Source organism: Grammomys surdaster, unplaced genomic scaffold, assembly GCF_004785775.1.
Source record: "Grammomys surdaster isolate TR1022 unplaced genomic scaffold, NIH_TR_1.0 144, whole genome shotgun sequence".
Lineage (NCBI taxonomy): Eukaryota > Metazoa > Chordata > Mammalia > Rodentia > Muridae > Grammomys > Grammomys surdaster.
This window is the reverse complement of record NW_021604602.1, coordinates 7,281,428-7,300,863: the sequence shown is the minus strand read 5'-3', so window position 1 is coordinate 7,300,863 and position 19,436 is coordinate 7,281,428. Positions and strand designations below refer to the sequence as shown.

The following is a 19,436-nucleotide window of genomic DNA, read 5'->3' as shown; positions in this document are numbered from 1 at the left end:
AGCTAGAGGGGCTCTGCTGTGACCTGTCCATGGACACATCAGGGGTCCTGGGCACAAACAAGGTTTGGCTGTCTTCATGGTGGCTTATCCTGGTTGGGCCTCATGAAAAGATCTGGCCCACATTTGAAAGCTGAGAAAGGGGAAAAAAACCAGGCCTGGGACTATAGTTCCCCGCCCCCCACAGTGGCTCGTCCAAGAAGGCAGTCTTGTGCTGCCACCTGCTGGTCAGACTCACCACAGGCTTAACCGATGATCAACCCAGGCTTTATTTCCAGTAGATAGGGAGGCACTTATGTCCTGGTGTTTGCTTCAATGGCCAGACTCCAGCTATGGCTCATTTAGGTGGTGTCCAGGTGACCCTCTGCAGAAAGCTGTGAGAATGGACCTCACTAGGTGGGCTGGCTACAGGACAGGGCAGGTTCCCCAGAAGTACAGAGGGGTCAGGGATCTTCGCATCTTTCCTTAGTGTCCTGGGATATCACTCACTCCTGTCTTTGGTCTCAGAAGTCCTAATAAGTTTGCAGCTAGCACGTCTGCCTTTCCTCCTGCCACTTGAACCCAGAAGGGTTCTACTGGCTCAGGCCCCTTCCCACCGGCAGGGTCGGGGCCAGCTAACCTACTGTGGCTAGGGTAAAACAGATGCCATCCCACTGGAGGTGGGCACAGTACTGTGTCCTTCCCCATCCAAATCCTAAAGATCCAGAGAACTGCAGCCTGAAACTACACTCTACTCACACAGGATCTGGAGGGTAGAACCTAGCCTAGGAAGCTTTGTTTTTCCCCAGACAATGAATCTCATGAGCATCTTGGACCAGCCACTCAGGCACCAGCACAGCTGGCTCTCTGTACCCCACCAGCTGAGTCCCTTTGGGGCTTCTGCTTCCAGAGTTGAGCTGTTTCCTGGCCACGGGCACTTCCTGGCTTCTGTAGGCTCAGAAACTCAGGACTCTACCAGGCTCTTAGGTTCCTACCCTAACCTCACCCAGACATTGTAAGCTGCACTGGTGTTAGGTGATACAGGGTTTGTGTGCATTCCACTCTCCTGTGCTCAGCAGACCTACGGGACGTCTTACGGAAGTCCAGACAGCCCTGCTTTCTTTTTCTCTGGATCTGAGATTCAAATGAGTGTGCTGAGCTTGGCTTTCGTGGGAGTGGGTGCAGAGAAGAAGGCGCTGTGCTCATTGGGTGCAGGGGTGTGGTGAAGGCACATCTCCCTGGGACAGTCTGGCCACACTAAATCTGGGATCGCTCTGATTCCTTGCCAGGAGCAGGCAGAGAAGGATTTTACCTTGGAGCCACGAACACTGGGGTAGTCCAATGATAGGGGTGAGTGTTCTGTCCACTAAGACACCAACCCACCATGCTAATAAAACCCCCAAGCCGGGCGGTGGTGGCGCACGCCTTTAATCCCAGCACTTGGGAGGCAGAGGCAGGAGGATTTCTGAGTTCGAGGCCAGCCTGGTCTACAGAGTGAGTTCCAGGACAGCCCGGGCTACACAGAGAAACCCTGTCTCGAAAAACCAAAAAAAAAAAAAAAAAAAAAAAAAAAAAAAACCCCAGCCCTTGCCCTGGTTCTGGTAGAATTTCTAGACTCTGACCCTGGAAGACCATTATCCTCAAGAAATAACAAGGAAATATAACTGTTCAGAGGATGAAAGAACTGGTCAGGATCGTTTACCTGAAAATAAGAAAACAGAAAAAAAGCTTGGCCTACCCCACCCCTCCTACTTTGTGCAAGCAAACTCCACACTCAGGGCTGTGAAGACAGGCTAAGAAAGTCGGGAAGCAAGCACGGGTTATAAAACAGCTCGCACTGAGATCCCACACAGATTATGTATGGAAAAACCCCCAGAACAGTCTGGCTGTGGGTGGTAACAGGTGATTTCCTTCTTTATACTTCTTTTCCCAAATTTCTTCCATGGAGCATGTATTGCTTATATAAGGCACTTTCTGTCATGTTGAGGGTCAATCTGAGGACTCTGCACAGGCTAGATAAGTGCTCCACCCCTGAGCTGCATTCCCAGTCCTCCCCATGGACCTGAGGATGAAGCTGAAATCCTCCTGCTTCCACCGACCAGCGGCTGGGGCTGGGATGATGGCCGTGTATTACCTCACCCTGTTTTTGCAGTGTAGTGTTTAGGATTAAACCAAGGGCTGTGTGCTAGTTAGTGTTTGGCCAGCTGAGCCTTGGCCCTGTACCAGTAAAATTGGAAATATTTTTCTTTCTTCTTCTATTTATATTTTAAGAATTTAATGTGTCCCAGCTGGTGGGAGTTTTCTAAGACAGTAACAAGAAGGCGTCCACTGCCACCCTCCCCTATGATGGGGAAAATGAGGCTCAGGTAGAAAAGCCTGACTCTAGGTCAAGCCTAACTCAAGCATGGGTTGATTCCTCTGCTCGTCTGGGGCTTTCAGGGGTGGGTCCAGCTTCTCCCAATAGTAGCTTAGAAGGCTGCAATTGCCCACAGGGTTCCTTACACAGCACTTCTATTTCTGACCCAGCCTGGTACTTAACAAACCTCCCAGATGCCTGAGGCGACTAGACAATTGTGCCCACAGGGATTCAAGTGAAATATTTTTCCTACTGGCCAAGAGGAGAGTCAAACTACGAGTGTAGTGGGCTTGTCAGTTGGCTGGGACTCCTGTGTCCCGCAGCTCCCCGCTGTCTCATCACGCCCTTACTCTGCTTTGCTAAGGACACCAAGGCTCAGGCACCCTGAATACCACACCTTGGCAGATACAGTCCCTACTTGAACAATAGCTGGGTATGGTGGCACACCCTTTTAACAGGACAGAAGCAGGACTAGCAGGAGCTCCCTCTGGCCAAGTTTTAAGGCTTAAGGTCCCCTGGTGACCACCCAGATATAGCTACAAAGTTTTGGTGACAAGACAGACATTCAAGCAGCTCTCTTGGGATGTGAGGACAAGCCCATCCTGCAGAAAACAGGTGGGGGCTCCTGTGCTTCTATCAGCTAGTCACTAGGTCCTTATGGAAACTGGTGATGTCCCTAAATCACTCCCGGGAAAGAGATGACCAGGGACTGTGGAACAACTCTCTAAGCGGCAGCTTCACTGCAGAGCAGGGCAGACTGTGGGCCACCGGGGTTGAACGGGGTGGAATGAAGGGTAACCTGGCTTTATCCACACTGCGGCTGACTCCCTAGGTCGTCTGATGGAGTGTCAGGCTGTCTGTAGCTTGTGTCTAGGCTCAAGTAGGGCTCCATTTTGTAAATTCTACCACACCTACACCAGCAAAGATGGGGCTGCTACATTGGGCTTTACGCTGCTGCTGCAGTCCTGGCTCACTGTTCTCCTTGGGTCAGTTTCTCAACCTGGTGCTGAGAAGCAGTGTGTTCACTATGACAACGTTGTTCTAAAACAAACCAAACCACCCACCCAAACAACCAATCAACCAACCAACCATACAACAACAACAACAACAACAACAAACCAGGTAGAGCCCCAGTGGTGGTGCACGCCTTTAATACCAGCACTTGGGAGTCAGAGGCAGGCAGATCTCTTGAGTTTGAGGCTAACCTGGTCTATAGAGCGAGTTCCAGGGTGACCAGGACTATCGAAAAACTCTGTCTTGGAAAACAAACAAACAAACAAACAAACAACAAAAAAACCCAAACAAACAAAAAGAAAATCTGTTCTGTTGAAAGCAAAGACTCGCTCTGTTGGATGCTTCTGACCACTTGCCAGCTCTGCATATACGGGGGGCGGGGTGGTGGTGGGGATTGGGTACACCAGATGTCCAGACATAAGCAGCTCATCCTGTCAGACCTGCAGCTGTTGGTTCTGGCTTGACAAGGACCGCCTGTGTTGCTGCCTGAGCCATAGGCCTCATCCTGTCCTTAGTCCTGCAGACAGAGAGAAGAGGCCAGACACTGCTTTTCTCTGGCCTCCAGTCAAGGATTACGTGATTTTTGCTTTTTTAGCAAAGTCTCAGTGTTTGCCTAGGTTCATTAATGACATTCCACTCAGTAATGCAACTCTGAAGAGTGTATGGGACTGCCGGGAGCCAAACCCAGGACACTACCTGCTGTCCTAAGAGAACCTAGGAAGTTACCTGCTGTTCTAGAAAGCCTTGTCAGTGCAAGGTTAAGAAAGGACATTCACAGGTCTCAGGCCCCAGGAACTTAAAGAACGTCTGGCATTTCCTAGGAGCTGGTTACGACAATGGGATGGTCTAGGGCAATAAGGATATGACAGTGGGATGGTCTAGGGCAATAAGCATTCAATAGTGGGATAGCCCTAAGCAATGACCCTCACCCAAACTTCCCGGTTTGCTGTGTCTTTATAACCTGCACCCGAAATTAAAGTTTCAGAGCTTGATCAGAACCCAAGACTTGCTCTCATTCCTTGTGTCTCTTGTCCCTTCATTCTTTCGCTCCCTTCCCTAAGGTCTCATCGAATCCCTGCGGGCCGGGGCATGGTACCCTTACTGCCACCAGAACACAAGGACGTCAGGCTGCTCTGGGTGACAGGGTGGGTTCCCTAGGACTTACCAAACGGGGGAGAGGTGTGGCCAGTGGGGTGGGGCTCAGACTTGGGAGAATTGAGCTGTATATTCGAGAGTCTGGCCTGAAAGATGGTGGTGGGCAGCAGGCCTAGACTGCTCAGGGCGGCCTGCACTGGGGCCTCCTGAGGCCAGGGCTCCTCTATCTAGGACAATCTGCTACCTCCCTGAATGTGTCTACGGGGCCTACGCCTGCTGGCAGCTCCTGTGAGGAGGCAAGCCAGCGCAGATCCTGCTCTAGAAGGAATGACAGAGGCGCACTGCATGCCAGACCCTTCAAGATGCTTGGTGCAAACCATCCCGTCTTGGTCTGGGAGTGGCACACATCTTACCTGAGGAGCTAGGGCACTCCTTGAAGTACTGAGAACAGAGCCACTGAGAAAAGTGCATCATCTCAGACAGACTTTATTGGGGACTTCCTGGTGTCACTGCCCCACATAGCATGAGTGGGAGACAAGCTGGGCTGTGCCGCCTCCCTTCCCACTTCCTGGAGACTCATTATGCCTGCCAGCTCTGCATCTTCTCTGCCTTCATCCTGTTGGTGCAACCCCTTGGCCTCCTACGTTGTCCCTTCCAGTCTGGAAACCGAGCTTCTCAGAAAGGGGAGTGTGCCCTTTTGCTCATTTTTATATCTCTAGGATCAGCACAAGGTCCTCCGGGGCAGCACCTTCCTTTTACCACCTATCATTTAAATCTCGATAAACAGATACGCTGTCTGAATGGCAAAGGGGATGGAATGGTTACCCAACAGAATCGAGGTCTCCATTTTTTTCAACTTCTGACTTTAATTTAATCTTCAATATTTGACTCTTGATTACTTAAAAGTTCCCAAGACTTTTCTCTGGGGCAGTTCAGGGAGTACATATCTATCTACTAGGAATAAGCTTCTTGAGTCCCTGAACAAGGCTGGGGCCCTGACAAGGAAGGTGTAAAAGTGTACACAGAAAGTGTAGAAGGCGTCAGCATAAGGTGACGGCTCAGCTCTGGAGGGTGGGGCGAGCCGGATGTGATAGAGCAGGGGTCTGCACAAGGCCAGGGTCAAGGCAAGAACCACAGCAGCAACCACTCTTCCTCCTTACTTTTATTTATTTATTCTTTTTTATCGTTCTTGAAACAGTTGCTCTTTGTAGCCCTGGCTGTCCAGAAACTCGATTTTTAGACCAAGCTGACCTCAAACTCAAGAGATCCACCTGCCTCTGTCTCCCAAGTGCTGGAATGAAAGGTGTGTGCTACTACCACCTGGTTTAATTCTTCTGAAAAAATATTTTTGTGTGTTCCTGCGCCATGCAAGCAGACGCTTGTGACTGGACCACCTGGATGCAGACACAGTTGAGGCCGTCCGCTGTGGGTGCTTAGGAATTCGGTTCTCTGAAGGAGGAGCAGCATCTGAACAGTGAAGCAACCTTTCTAGCTCATTTGTTCTTTCTGGTGAGACTCCAAAAGGCCCCCAACTTATCAAAACCCAGGAATTACAAGATGAGTATCTGGGGGTTATAGAAAAACAAGCAGCCCTGATTTTGCAGTCAGCTTTGCCACAGCTGACATAAGGAGACCCACAGCCAACCAAAGTCACAGCCAGGAAACAAAACAAAACACAACAAAACAAAACAGAAGCAGATGGGGCCTGTTTCTTTGGCCTTGTCTCAAAAAACAAAGCAACAACAGTAACAAAAACCAATAAACCAAACTGTTATCACCTTGATGATAGTGTGCTGAACGTCTGAATCAATTAAACGTTGTCCTTTATAAGACTTGTCTGGTGATGGTGTCTGCTCACAGCAGTAAAATCCTAACAGAGACAGAAGTTGGTACCAGGGACTGGGGTATTGCTGTGATAGGCCTGACATTGCTTTTGTTTGGAAGAATGTGGATTTTGGGACTATGGATTTGGGAAGCAATGGAATGCTTTAACTGGGGCTTAATGGGCCATCCTATAAGGAATATGGAAGACTTTGTTACTGAGAGTGATTTGAATTGTGCAGACCTAGTCCAAAAGGTCTCATTGGAGAACTTCAGTATGTGGCCTAAAGACTGTTTTTGTGATATTTTGGTGAAGAATGTGGCTGCTTTTTTCCTTTGTCTGAAGAGTCTGCCTGAGGCTAAGGTGAAGAGACTCAGATTAATTACACTGACAGAGGAAGTCTCAGAAACGCCCACCATAGACTTTGTTCTCCCGTTAAATCTCATGGAGAGCATTTTAAACAAGCATAGCAAGCTGAGAAAGAAAAAAAAAATAAAACATATAGTTTGAGCATTAAAGGGGCATCAGGAAGTGAAATGGATCTGAATCCTAGGTTCTAGGAGATTGCAGATGAGACAAGATCCTACCCAGCATCCAGCATGGTAGCACATACCTTTAATCCCTAGAGATAAAGCCAAACAGATTTCTGAGTTCAAGGTAGGCCAGCCTGATACAGTTCTAGGTAAAGAACTTTACCTAGGCGGATTTCTGAGTTTGAGGCCAGCCTGGTCTACAGAGTGAGTTCCAGGACAGCCAGGACTACACAGAGAAACCCTGTCTCGAAAAACCAAAACAATCGCCGGGCGGTGGTGGCGCACGCCTTTAATCCCAGCACTTGGGAGGCAGAGGCAGGCGGATTTCTGAGTTCGAGGCCAGCCTGGTCTACAGAGTGAGTTCCAGGACAGCCAGGGCTATACAGAGAAACCCTGTCTCGAAAAAGAAAAAAAAAAAAAAAAAAAAAAAAGAAAAACCAAAACAAAAGAAAGAAGAGACCAGCATCCAGGACAGCCAGGGCTACACAGAGAAAAAAACCCTGTCTCGAAAAACAACAACAACAACAAAAAAAACAAACAAAAAAGAAGAGACCAGCATCACTGAGGTGAAATCTTCTGGGAAGTATTTTCTGAGAGCACAAAGAAGCTGTCTTCCAGAGCTAGCCAAGGTTGTACCTTGTGCTATAGCTGTACTTGGTTATGTTTAAGAGTCATCCAGGTAACTAAAACACAAAATAAATAACCCATCCCAAAATAAAACAAGGTAGGAAAGTAACGATTATTCTTACCTAGCTGTGACCCCTGTGAGCCACAGTAATGGGCAGCCTGGCAAGTTATACCCATGTGGGCAATAGTGGCACAAATGCTGTTTAAGATATTCTTAAAACTAAGGCAGGTGTGATGGTGGTACATGCTTTCAATCCCAGCACTCAGGAGCCAGAGGCAGGAGGATCTCTTGAAGCAAACATGTTCAACATAATAAAACTTGTCTCAAAATAGAAGGCAAACCATAACTACAAAATTGCCCAAAGTACAGGCAGGTTAGTGGAAGGCAAAGTGACAGTCCTATCTAATACCCTGGATCTACCCCCAGTCCAACCTCTGGGTTCTGATGGCTGGAAATCAATAGATTAGATGTGTTAACCGACCCACAGCAGCTGCCCTGTCTGCTGAGGTGCAGCCACAGGGGAGCCTGGGAGGCAAGGACACAGGTTTCAGCCAGTAAGGATGTCCTGCTCTTTCCAGACATCTAAAACTTCATTAATGTAAGAAGGAATCAAACTGAAGCCATTTTGAATAAAACTTCCATTTTGAATAGGGGTCAAATAAAGGCTAAGTTCCTAAGCCCTCCCTGGCTGACTTGACACGCTGGTTGGCCGGAGAATGTTCATCAGGTCGCCCCACCAAAGTTGAATAATCCAACCAATGGGACCAGAATAGGTGTACCGCAAAGGCAGGTTCCTAAATGCCGATTGGCAGGATAATTTGGCATAGTCGTTTGTGGATTCCAGGCTTTACACTGTACCATTCTGGCTCTGGGTTGGAGTTCAGCTCCTGAGTCTGTTCTGTGGCCCTAACTGATGTAGCTGCCTGAATACAATAGGTTTTTGTCATCTGCTTAAATACTAAGATGCACATTCAAAGATGCACTCAGTTCCCAGGCACACTGTTGTCCGACTGGTCAGGTTTTGTTGCCTAATTCAAATAAGGATCTTTGCTGGACTCTTGTCCTTGCTTGGGCTGCTTTGTTGGTTTCTGGACCCCAAGTGTTAGTGCTTCTGCACACACCCCTTCCACGCTTCAGGCTGTCACTATTCTAGGTCCCTGGGATGAAGGAAAAGGAGACGGAAACTTTCCTACCCTATACAGGACTTACATAGTAGGGTGGGGAGGGCAGATGGCCCAGACTGGGTAGATTTTTAAACAAAGCCCATAGTCAGCTGTGGGCTGTCACTGTGCTGGCTGCTGTCCGAGGAGCACCAAAGGCCTCCCACTTGCCTGTCTGTACCTTTGTGCTGGGCTCAGTGCCTCTCCCCTGACCCTCTCAGGAGGAGCTATGTTGTCCTGCTGTCCTGAAAATTTCGATGTAGATTCTCTTCCACTGTTCTTATTAGGTCTGTGCTGGCTGGCAGTGTGCTCTCCCGAGAGCCATGTGAACCACAAGTGGGCTAAGCCAGGAGAGAGGCGATCCCTCATCCTAGTGCTTCTGGAAATGGAACCCACGCCAGACTTTGGGTGTGCTTTACCACAGGCATGCCCTGAGACATTCTGTCTGTCCTGTCTGTTGTCTGTCTAGCAAGCACAAGACAGGTGTTACTGCTGTCCTTCTTAATTTCTTTGCTTTGTTTTGTTGAGACAGGGTCTCACTGTAGAGCCCTGGCTGTCCTGGCACTCACTCTGTTTACCAGGCTGGCCTCAAACTCAGAGAGACCCCCCTGCCTCTGCTTCACAAGTGCTGTGATTAAAGGTGTGCGCCACCATACCAGGCTGTGTCCTTCCGACTTCTGGAGGAGGCAGGTGGGGGAGGTTGGACCCATCACTGTTCATAGAGTGGAGTCTGCACTCAGCCTACTGCTCAGTGGTGCTAGCATGCTTAAGGCCTTTAGTTCAATCCCCAGAAACACACATTCCCTAGCCCAATCTCCTATAACTTTAAAAAATAGTTTTCTCAGACATGGTGGCATTCTCTAAGAGCAGTTCAAGATCAGCAAAGGGTACATGAGATACTCTCTGAAAAAAGAAAAACCAAGGAGTCCCTACACTGGACGGTTAGACCTGCCCAAAGCACACACCTCAACCATTAGGCTACTCTGTCTAACCTGTTATCCACCCACCCTCTGTAGCCTAGACAAGGTCTTGCTGTGGACAACTGTCTTTAAGAGCAGTACTGTCAGCTGTAATATTCTTAAACTGATTGTATTGAGAGACTTACTATTGACTTTAGTCTTTCTGCCCCGCCATCTGAGGACAGAGATCACAAACGGGCACCACCAGACCTGGCTTAATTCTGAACTGCTCCTGCTTCAGAATGATGCTCCACCCCCACCCCCGGGGCCTTCCCACACTCAAGAGCCGTTATTATTACATCAAGCAAACTTGGTGCCTTGGCTGGAATTGGGTTTTGGTCTCCCTACAAAGTACTTATGCTTCACCAGTGAGCAAACAATCCAAGTGACAGCCTTCTTGTTGGCCTCAGACTGACTTTTGTGTAGTGGCCCAGCATCTCCAGAGATGAAGAGAAGCCCCGGGAGCCTGGCACCTTTGTCTCTGGTAAGAAAGTTTGCAATATTAACCCCACCCTCAGGACCATGCAGCCTGCCAGGTTCCTTAACTAATTTGAGATACTCCCAGGAAGTAGACAAAGAAAAAAACAGAGCCACTGTCTAGGTCTGAAACAATTTTCAATATTAATCCCTTATTTTGGAGTCTAAAGAAAGGACGTGGGCCCCATTTGTGGTGGGAGTTTTCCCGTTTTAACCTAAAACGTTGCCGCTGAAAGCAACATCAATTTTAAGTCGTCTAGCTAGGCATAGTATTACACAGGTTCAAGCCCAGCACTCGGGAGGCAGAGGCAGGCGGATCGCTGAGTTCGAGGCCCGCCTGGTGTACAAAGTAAGTTCTAGGACAGCCAGGGCCACACATAAAAACTATTCCTCAAATAACAAAAACTAATTAGTAACCTTCTAATTACAACCAGTTCAGGAGCCCAGTGGCTGTCTGTATTTCTTAGAGGTAGTTATTTAATCCATAACATTAAAATGCAGCCAAATGGCAAACAAAACAAAACTCACAAGAGTGTTTGCATTCACACAGAAAGTGGCCATGCTGATCAGGGTACATGGCCGACTTATAGCACCCCACAGGCTTGGAGAATATAGAGACGGAGGAGAAGCAGTTAATAAGAGCCAGTTGTTTTTTCCTTTGCTTTGGCTCTGGATGACTTGGAGCTTGTTATGTAGACCAGGCTGGCCTCAACTCAGACATCTACCCACCTCTGCCTCCCAAGTGCTGAGATTAAAGTGTGTACCGCCACACCCAGCCTGAGCCTTTTTTAACAGAGCTTCACTAGGTAGTCCTAGCTGTTCAAGACCTCTTGCTACAGAGATCTGCCTGCCGTGGTCTCTCCAAGTGCTTGGATAAAAGGCATGATGAAAGGCTTGTCACCATACCCAGCTTAGGGCAGGATTCATGGACCAATGGCTGGTCATAATCCCTAAAGAACAGCTCAGCAGCTCTACCTTGATAAAGAAAGGTCATATATGGCTGTCTGTCTAGCAAAGCTACAGTGACCTAGAACACTCATGTGCACGATCTCCATGCACATCTCAAGAGAAGCCTATGCGTACCTAGACAGTACCCATTGTTGTGACCCTTTACAGGATCCTTTAAAGTTCAAAGGAACGAAAAAGCTGGCACCAGACCAAGAGGCTGGATAGTCTCTGCTTAGCAGAGCACAGCCACAGCAGCACATCTCTCTAGAAGCTTTGAATCCAGGGACTAAGAGATAGTAAGACTTCAGCGGCCGTCCTTCTACTGTACTGCTGTCTGCCGTATTCCAGCTCCCCTGTCTTCATCCACCTGCTGAAGGTCCTGGAGTAACCTCCAGCTCTCCTCCTAGTTTAGCCACTTGCTTCTTTCCCACTGAGGCCCTGCTGCTGCCTGCTGTTCACACCAGGCACTGCCCCTTTGCTCTCTCACTCACCCCGGGCCAATAGAAGGGCCCATACGGCTGCCTCACTGGGAGTGCCTGCAGCAGGTGACCCACAGACCATCCTGAGGGCCTCTGCTAGGCTTCCCTGGCTTGTTCTAGCTCTGTCCTTTTGCCGTGAGGCCCAGTGAGCCATCTTCACCTTCCTCCATTCCTGGAGACCCTGTCCTCTGGATTCCCCAAGCTACTCTGCAGTGGATGTCACACACTTCCCGCTGCATTCCACTCCAGATCTTCACTTGTTTTCTTTTTTTGAAAGTTTTTCAAGACAGGGTGTTTCTGTGTAGCCCTAACTATCCTGGAACCCTCACTTTTAAATACATGTAAATGTGGGCTGCGTGTTATATATGCATGTGAGTACAAGTGCCCACGAACCCCCCTGGACCTAGAGTTACCGGTGTTTGTGAGCCACCACATGCAGATGGTGGAAATTAAACCCCGGTCCTTGGCAAATGTAGCATATGCTCCTAACCACGCAGCAATCTCTCCAGCTACTACGTTTTGACTTCTTGTTGTTGACTGACTGCTGGAATGTAAGTTTCGAGGTCTCTGGTCTGTGTTCTTATTCATCCATGCTGTCTTGTACGAGTGTCTTGACCACGGCAGACAAGACAACAAACAGCTGTGACTCATGCGCTAGACTTCATGATCAGGCAACAACCGCCTATGACAGCGCTCTCAATCAATGTGACAATTTCTTTTTGACATTAAATCGTTAAATTTAATGTCAAGTTCATTACTCCACCCCCTATATCTAACCATGTAGGTGTTGGGGAGAAGCTATAGGTCTGATTCATGTGTGAATCACAGGGAGGGTGAGAACTATCAGGCACCACATGGAAAAAAAAAAACAACTAAGTGAGGCCAGGGCCTGGTGTTTCCTCATGGGAGTGTATGGGCCCCAAGGACTAAGCAGCCACCATCCCCTCCCGGGGACCAGGAGGGCTGGGGGAAAGGGTGCTGGGGTCGGTGCGGAGCATCCAATGCGCCAGGCTTCACACACATCCACTGCCGCTCTTCAGGGCACGGGAGGCAGCAGCGTGCTTTAAGACTGCCCGAGGCTGAGGCTTCAATAGACCATGAGGAGACAGTGCAAGGTTTTACTGAGAAAAAGTGAATTTTTAATTATCTTGTGAATCTACTTAGAAAAACACACACAAGCAATGTTCACAACTATAAATTTAAACCTTTTGCACTAAAAAAAAAAAAAAAACCAAAAAAAAAAAGTCACAAAACAAACACAAAACCACAGGCATGAACTGTAAACCTGTATTAATTATCAACTAGTCTTAAGGTTAATTCTTAGCAGTAATTCAGTATTTTCCTTCTTGGCAACTGTAATGTTTTAGCACCAAATGATCTCCCGCAGAGGTACTGGTAATGCTGGCTGCCAGCGTGAGGAGGCGTTTCCAGTACAGTGCTCCCCACACTCATCCTCCACTCACACCACACTCAGGAGTCGCGTGCAGATGCTGTTACACTCTGACTCCCAGGGCAATGGACACAAGACAGAGGCACGGGGTCACAGACTTTAATGTAGTGCATTCGTAGAGAAGGCCAGCCTTCGCTCCCAGGCGCGCTCTCGTCCTCAGACTTTAATGTCATGATTTAGAAGATGCAGACGTTATTGCCTAAATATTACTCTATACATTTCCATCAGTGCTCTGGAAAACACCTTAAATTGCTACTTAATTTACACCATAATTACTGGGTTACAGCTTTAGCTCATTGGCAATTTTGGAAGCAATATTTTTGAAAGCTATGGATGTCCCTGATATCCGCTTAAACCGGACTCCATTCAGAGACAGTCTTGGCAGCTTGCAGACTTCCATCTCCCACTGCACCAGGTTCTCTGCGTGCCCGTCGCCGTGGACACAGAAGAGCAGGAAGCGCTCCCTCTGCTCGTAGTCGCAGTTGTTGGTGTCCAGCACTTTGCGGATCTCCCGCATCATGTCACTGGGATCCATGGAACTGGTAGTTTTCATGCTCCAGGTGAAGCGCAGGGAGCGAGGTTTTGCCTCTCTGTTTTCGTCTTTTTGTTCCGAAGACACATTGCGACTGAAATGCACAGGGCAGTGTGATTTAATTGCACTGGAAAAAGAACCTTTTTTACCTTAGCTAGTTATCAGCTTCTTCAGCTCACATGACCACTGACCCCATGCACCGCACATCTACCGGAGGCTCACACCTATACATCCAACCCCTAAACACAAAGAACGCACACAAGACTCTACCTGGCTGGAAAACGTCCAGGAGCCGTATGAACTGGAAATCTTTGAAATCAGGCAAAACAGAGTCCACTCCTGTACTTGGGGTGGATGCAGACCAGCAACCTCCTGCTCTGTCACAGACAGCTTCACTATTACTAACAGCTATGCTTGCCACCACTGCCACAGAAACCCGTGTTGAAGGTGGATTCGGTGTTCCCTCAGACACTGAGAGCACAGGTAGGCTTCCCGTCCTCCGCCACTACCATCTACCGTCTCTACGTCTTACAGTCTCTCTCCTTTGTTATAATTCTAATGTCAGCGTTGAAAATACCCAGGCCATGCTCCTGTGGTATCAGCTGTTCAGAAGGCTGAGAAAGAAGGATCACAGGAGCCACGAGCATGAGGTGACCTGAACAACAGTGAGGCCCGTCTCAAAACGGGCAAAATCAAGCACCACAAATACCCACAATTTAGATGATCTCATTTTAATGAAACAGGGAAAAATGAAATGCTACCGCTCGCTGTCTGTGGAGAACTGAAATGACGGGTTTGCACAGGTGAGGGCTCAGAGCATAGTTAAATTGCTACGTCAGACAGACACTCCATGGGTACAAAGGCAAGCACAAGCTTGGTAACACTTTTGGGATCAGGAAACCTTATGTGAGGAGGCAGAAGCAGCACAAAAAATATTAGAAACAGAGGTTTTGGGGGTTGCTGTTCTCCCCCCCCTCCATAGGGTCTCAAGAAGCTCACGCTCCCCGTGGCCCACTGGGTCTCCTGCTCTACTTGCCAAGTGTAGACACTCTAGGTGTGTGCCACCAGGACTGCTGAGTTTCTCTTTTGAACAGAGACACTGCCACCAAATGAAGAGGCAGGAAAGTGCAGAATGCACTTCAGACACACTAGACTAGATCCGATGACATACCCCAAAGCGGTGGCCCTTACAGAGCACTTGCATGGCAAGCCTTGTCTCGCTCTATACCAGGAGGCAGGTTCCATCACCGCCTTCCTATTGTGGATGGGGCAACACATATCTGGAAAGGCAGTGCCCGCTCTGCACTGAGACAGGCCTAGGAGGAAACTACTTTCTCACCTCAACTCTACCTTAAAGGAGGTCTACACAGTGCTCAGGGCCTCAAAGAGAAGTAGTCAAGCAGTAGGTGTCAATGAGGATTTCCACTTGAAAGGTGGTCTCAGCACAGTCTGTCCTGGGAAGAACAGTAGGAGGCCTACCATACAGACATGGAAGCCCGAGCCTATCTGTGATTCTACAGTCACACAATGAGAGCTACACAAAACCAAAAGGCAAACATACAACTTCACTTCTGTAATCATCATCTAAAAAGAAACACCAGGCAGGAGAGATGGCTCAGTGGTTAGGAGCACTGACTGCTCATCCAGAGATCCTGAGTTTGTTCCCAGCAACCACATGGTGGCTCACAGCCATCTGTCATGGGATCCAATGCCCTCTTCTGGTGTGTCTGAACATATAGCTACGGTGTACTCACATACATAAAATAAATAAATCTTAAAAAAGAAAAAAAGAAACGCCAACTCAGCCCTCCTGAACTTACTCAAGGCATCAAGAGACAACCGTGAACTGGGGCTGAGGGTGCTTAAGAAAGCTCTCCTGGCACACTGCTGCCCTCTTATGGCTGCTGGGACAAAAAGCAGTCTCCTAGGTCCAGCAGGCAGAGCCAGCAGCCTCAAGAACATTCTAGAACCAGAACCTCGCCACAGTACCAGGCCCACTATATTTGAATGAATAAGCAGAAACCAGCGGTGGTCACCCTGACATAGTAACAGTGAGGTAGGTAAGTACTTAGGAAATAGTTGAAGTAAAAGTCATCCCCTCCTCACCTTGAGCCCTCATATCTCCCGCTCCTCTCATATTCAGTTGGAAGTCTCAACGGACAGAACGGAGAAGCAAAGGGAAGTGGAAAGAGAAAAGAAATCTTACAAACTGGTACACAACCACTGTACATCAACAAAAACATTACACAATGAATAAGCCAAGGCGTTTTCAGTTACCACTGAACTAACTCCCCTCCTCCTCCTCTGTCTTACTCAGGTGATGTGTGCTCTGAGGACAGAGCTGTGCAGAGGCATGCTGCACATTCAGGAAAGTTGTTTTCCAGCTCTGCACACTCATGGCTTAGGATTAGAGCAGTTCTGTGTTCTAGTACAGTTAGACACAGTGCAGTTTCCATTAAAAAAGAAATGAAGCTATCAAGAGACCTCCACATTCAAATATAACAAACTTGTGAAACGAAAAATTAGCTATTTGGGAAAATCACCTGAAAAAATCATCATGGAGTGGCACTTGCCACAAAACAACTCTCTTCAGTTCAACAAAGAGATCATGTCTCGGGCTGGAGAGATGGCTCAGTGGTTAAGAGCACTGACTGCACTTCCAGAGGTCCTGAGTTCAAATCCCAGCAGCCACATGGTGGCTCACAACCATCTGTATTGGGATCTGATGCCCTCTTCTGGTGTGTCTGAAAACAGCTACAGTGTATTCATATATAATAAATAAATAAATCTTAAAAAAAAAAGAGATCATGTCTCATAAACAGAAAACTGTAGCCTGGCCTTCTTAAGAGCCACAGGCAGACAGGAACTGTAACTAACTTTTTTTAACTTTCTTCTCTTCCTCTCTCTCTCTCTTCCTCTCTCCCCCTCCCGCCCTCTCTCTCAAAACAGGGTCCCTTTTATGTAGCCTTGTCTAGTCTAGAACTCAACAGAACTAGCTTTGGAACTCAGAGGTCAGCCTGCCTCTGCCTCCCAGGTGGTAGGATTAGGCGAGACATAGTAACCTCGACAGCAGAGCTTCTGTTTTATACGTGCACATTCCAAGAACATCAATATTTTCTGTCTCTTATTGCCAAAACCAAAGACATTACCCCAACTGGCACCTACTTACTGGGTGCTCTAGTAAAATAATGGCACGTGCTTCCCTCATTGAGAAGCAGCTTATAAGAACACTGTAATCAACATTCCTGCCGTGAAGTTACTGGGTTTCTACATGAGGCAAATCAAATGAGGCTGGAGGGTTTTATGTCTATCTCCAGCATTGGAGATGGCCTTTGTCAACTCAATCCTCAGTAAATAATGGTAACGACTGACACAGTTATCACTTACCTTCTGCACGCTTGCGGCTCAGTCATTAACTGTACTCTGATTACTGAGCATATCACTGTAAACAGGAGCATGCTAAGTGCTATTAGTACCAAGACAGAGTTATCTGGATGCTAAATCATTCTACTGAAGACAGAGAGTGCACAGGGCATGCACAGGCCTTTATTGAGTGGGTGCTGCAGTGCCTTTAAAATGCCCAACAGAGTTAATCTATTTCTTTCCAGTTTCCTTTTAAGGAAATGAGGATTTAGTTCTTAGCAGAAAGTTTAGTTTTAAAGCAAAGAACAAAAAAAAAATAATAATAAATAGGACCAAAAGCCAAACCTGATGTTAATTGCAGGAGCCATTTGGGGAGGGTGGGTGAGGAGTGAGGAATAGGTGTACATATATAAATCCTACCTTTTGATAAACCTGAATGACATGTTTCTAAAAGAAATTAAGCCAAAAAAAATTAACAGAAAAGACTTGTACAAATTAAACAGAAAATCTAATTAATTATAGAGAGAATAAAAAAAACAAACAAAAACAAACATCAGGGCTTCTCTTCTGGTCAATATAAATAAAAGGAACATTTGTTGAAAAAGTAAAATTACTGTAAACACTTGAGTGTGGCTTTTAATTTGCAACATAAAAACTTGTTTAGCTATAGTAACTACGTTCATTACAAAATCTTTTAAAATAAAATGCAGTCTTTAAAAACTATCATGAATAGCGGTGTGTGGTGGTACATGCCTTTAATCCCAGCACTTGGGAGGCAGAGGAGGCAGGTGGAACTCTGAATTTGATCACGATCATTATCATGCTGTTATTGATTCAGGCCCTTGCTGTATATACCAGAGGCTGGCCTTGCATTTGCAACCTGCTTCCAGCTGCGTGCTGAAATCGCAGAGCAGCCACCACGCCTGTAACTCAATGCTGCCTAACAAGTACTTCACGCACGATGCCCGTGCAGTAAGTGCGACTGCTCCAACCTCTTCGTCTTATCTCACGAGCACAACACTTGCCTTCTGCTGCATAAACACAAAAGCTAATCACAAGTGATTTAGACATGAAAGGACCTTCACTGAGCCATGTGTGTGGTCCTACAATGCAGCTGTGACAGAGGCATGAAGTGCTGTAAATTTGAGGCCAGTCAGGTCTATTAATGTCAAGTTCCAGAGCCAGTGCTAGATCATGTATGTATAAAAAGGGGTAGGGCTGCTAACTCTTCCTAGTAGTGTTTGCTTAACATGTATACAAACTTTGGGGTTCATCTACAGTATTTCATGAAATGGGGCATGACGGGGCATATCTGTCTTGAAGAAAAGAAGATCAAAGCTTCAAGTCTGAAGCCAGCCTGGGCTACATGAAACCCCGTCTCAAACAACAACCAAACCAAACCAAAACACAACAACAAATTTAAAGAGACATATAGGCTGTGCCGAATAGAATCTGACAAGATCCTTCCCATAATAAGCACCCGTGGGCGAGTGTAGTTAGGAAAAGTCCAGCACTGTTATAATGGACATACACATATATTCACCAAATGATGGTGCTAACAAAAATTTTGCATTTTTCCTTTTGGGTTTAACTTTGTACTGCTTTAGGGAAGTTCAAACTCTTGACCTTGTCATCTGTAACTGTCTTGGGCTCCATCCACAGCTATTCTGGATTGGATGTAGCCTGTGAACTACAGGTTGGACATACTTGCTTAGACAGAATGAAAGGTATTCATCCCATTATAGTCTATGCATAGACAACTGCTATCCACATCATACAGAGCAAACAATGGTACACAGCAGGATAAACACTGTATAGAAGACTGTGCATGGAAAATACTTTTAATTAGACCCCACAAAAATATGTATTATTTCAAAATGGATCCCAGTCCCCAACCTCCTCTCTCGGTGCTAGAGACCACACTCAGGCCTTCTGAGTTCACGTATTTTAGGTGTGGCTCTGCTTGTATGTGAGTGTAACGGAGCAGCTGACAGCCACCAGCAGACATGGGGGTGCCGGGAACAAGCAGGGAAGCTTTACCCTGAGCCGGCCCTCCAGCCTCTCACAAAGTCTTTAAAATACATTTTAGTTCCTGATTTTCTAGGTAAGTCAAAAGTTACTGCTGAATAAAACTTATGTACTTTTCTTAATTTTTCCTCCCTCAAACCTTTGTCATATACAAGTAAAGCGGAGAGAAGACAGTGGAAAGCAGACAGGAAGACTGCACACTGCTTGGGGTCGTGTGGCCCAATGGGCGGTCCTGCGCCTGGGCTGGAGCTACCGACTGCCTGCTGGGTCTGGCAGATTGGTTCATTTATTGTTAAGTGAGTGCACACACCTTACTTGTGCATACACAGATGACATCAAATCCTTCTGGCCTTCTAGTTACAGGTGGCTTCAGATTAAGTGGGTATGAGGAGTCAAACTCTTGTCCTCTACAAGATCAGTATGGTATTCTTAAACACTGATCCATCTTTAGGGTTGGAAGATTCTGTTAGCCTGGGATACAGAGGAAAATTCTGCCTCAAACAAAAGTAAAAAATAGAAAATAAAACAAAAACTGGAGGTGGGAAGTGGGGTGGTTGGTGAGATTGCTCAGAGGTTAAGAACACTAGACAGTCCTGCAGTGATGCAGGCAGCTCTG

The 19,436-nt window shown here is 47.2% G+C and overlaps 1 protein-coding gene across 6 annotated transcripts in view; it reads right to left on the bottom strand.

Annotated features, from left to right (window-relative positions):
• Positions 1-12,980: 12,980 nt before the first annotated feature.
• Positions 12,981-19,436, bottom strand: part of Mark3 (microtubule affinity regulating kinase 3) — an 85,630-nt gene continuing 79,174 nt past the window's right edge. For 2 of the 6 annotated variants that reach the window (XM_028764574.1, XM_028764576.1), the window contains exons 16-18: positions 17,213-17,239; positions 15,536-15,580; positions 12,981-13,523 (exon numbers count right to left, since the gene is read on the bottom strand). In XM_028764574.1, the coding sequence (XP_028620407.1) occupies positions 13,178-13,523; positions 15,536-15,580; positions 17,213-17,239 (418 nt within the window). In that variant the 3' untranslated portion in view covers positions 12,981-13,177. The remainder of the gene's footprint in view (positions 13,524-15,535; positions 15,581-17,212; positions 17,240-19,436) is intronic. The other 4 variants (XM_028764575.1, XM_028764579.1, XM_028764577.1 and 1 more) reach the window with 2 other exon arrangements.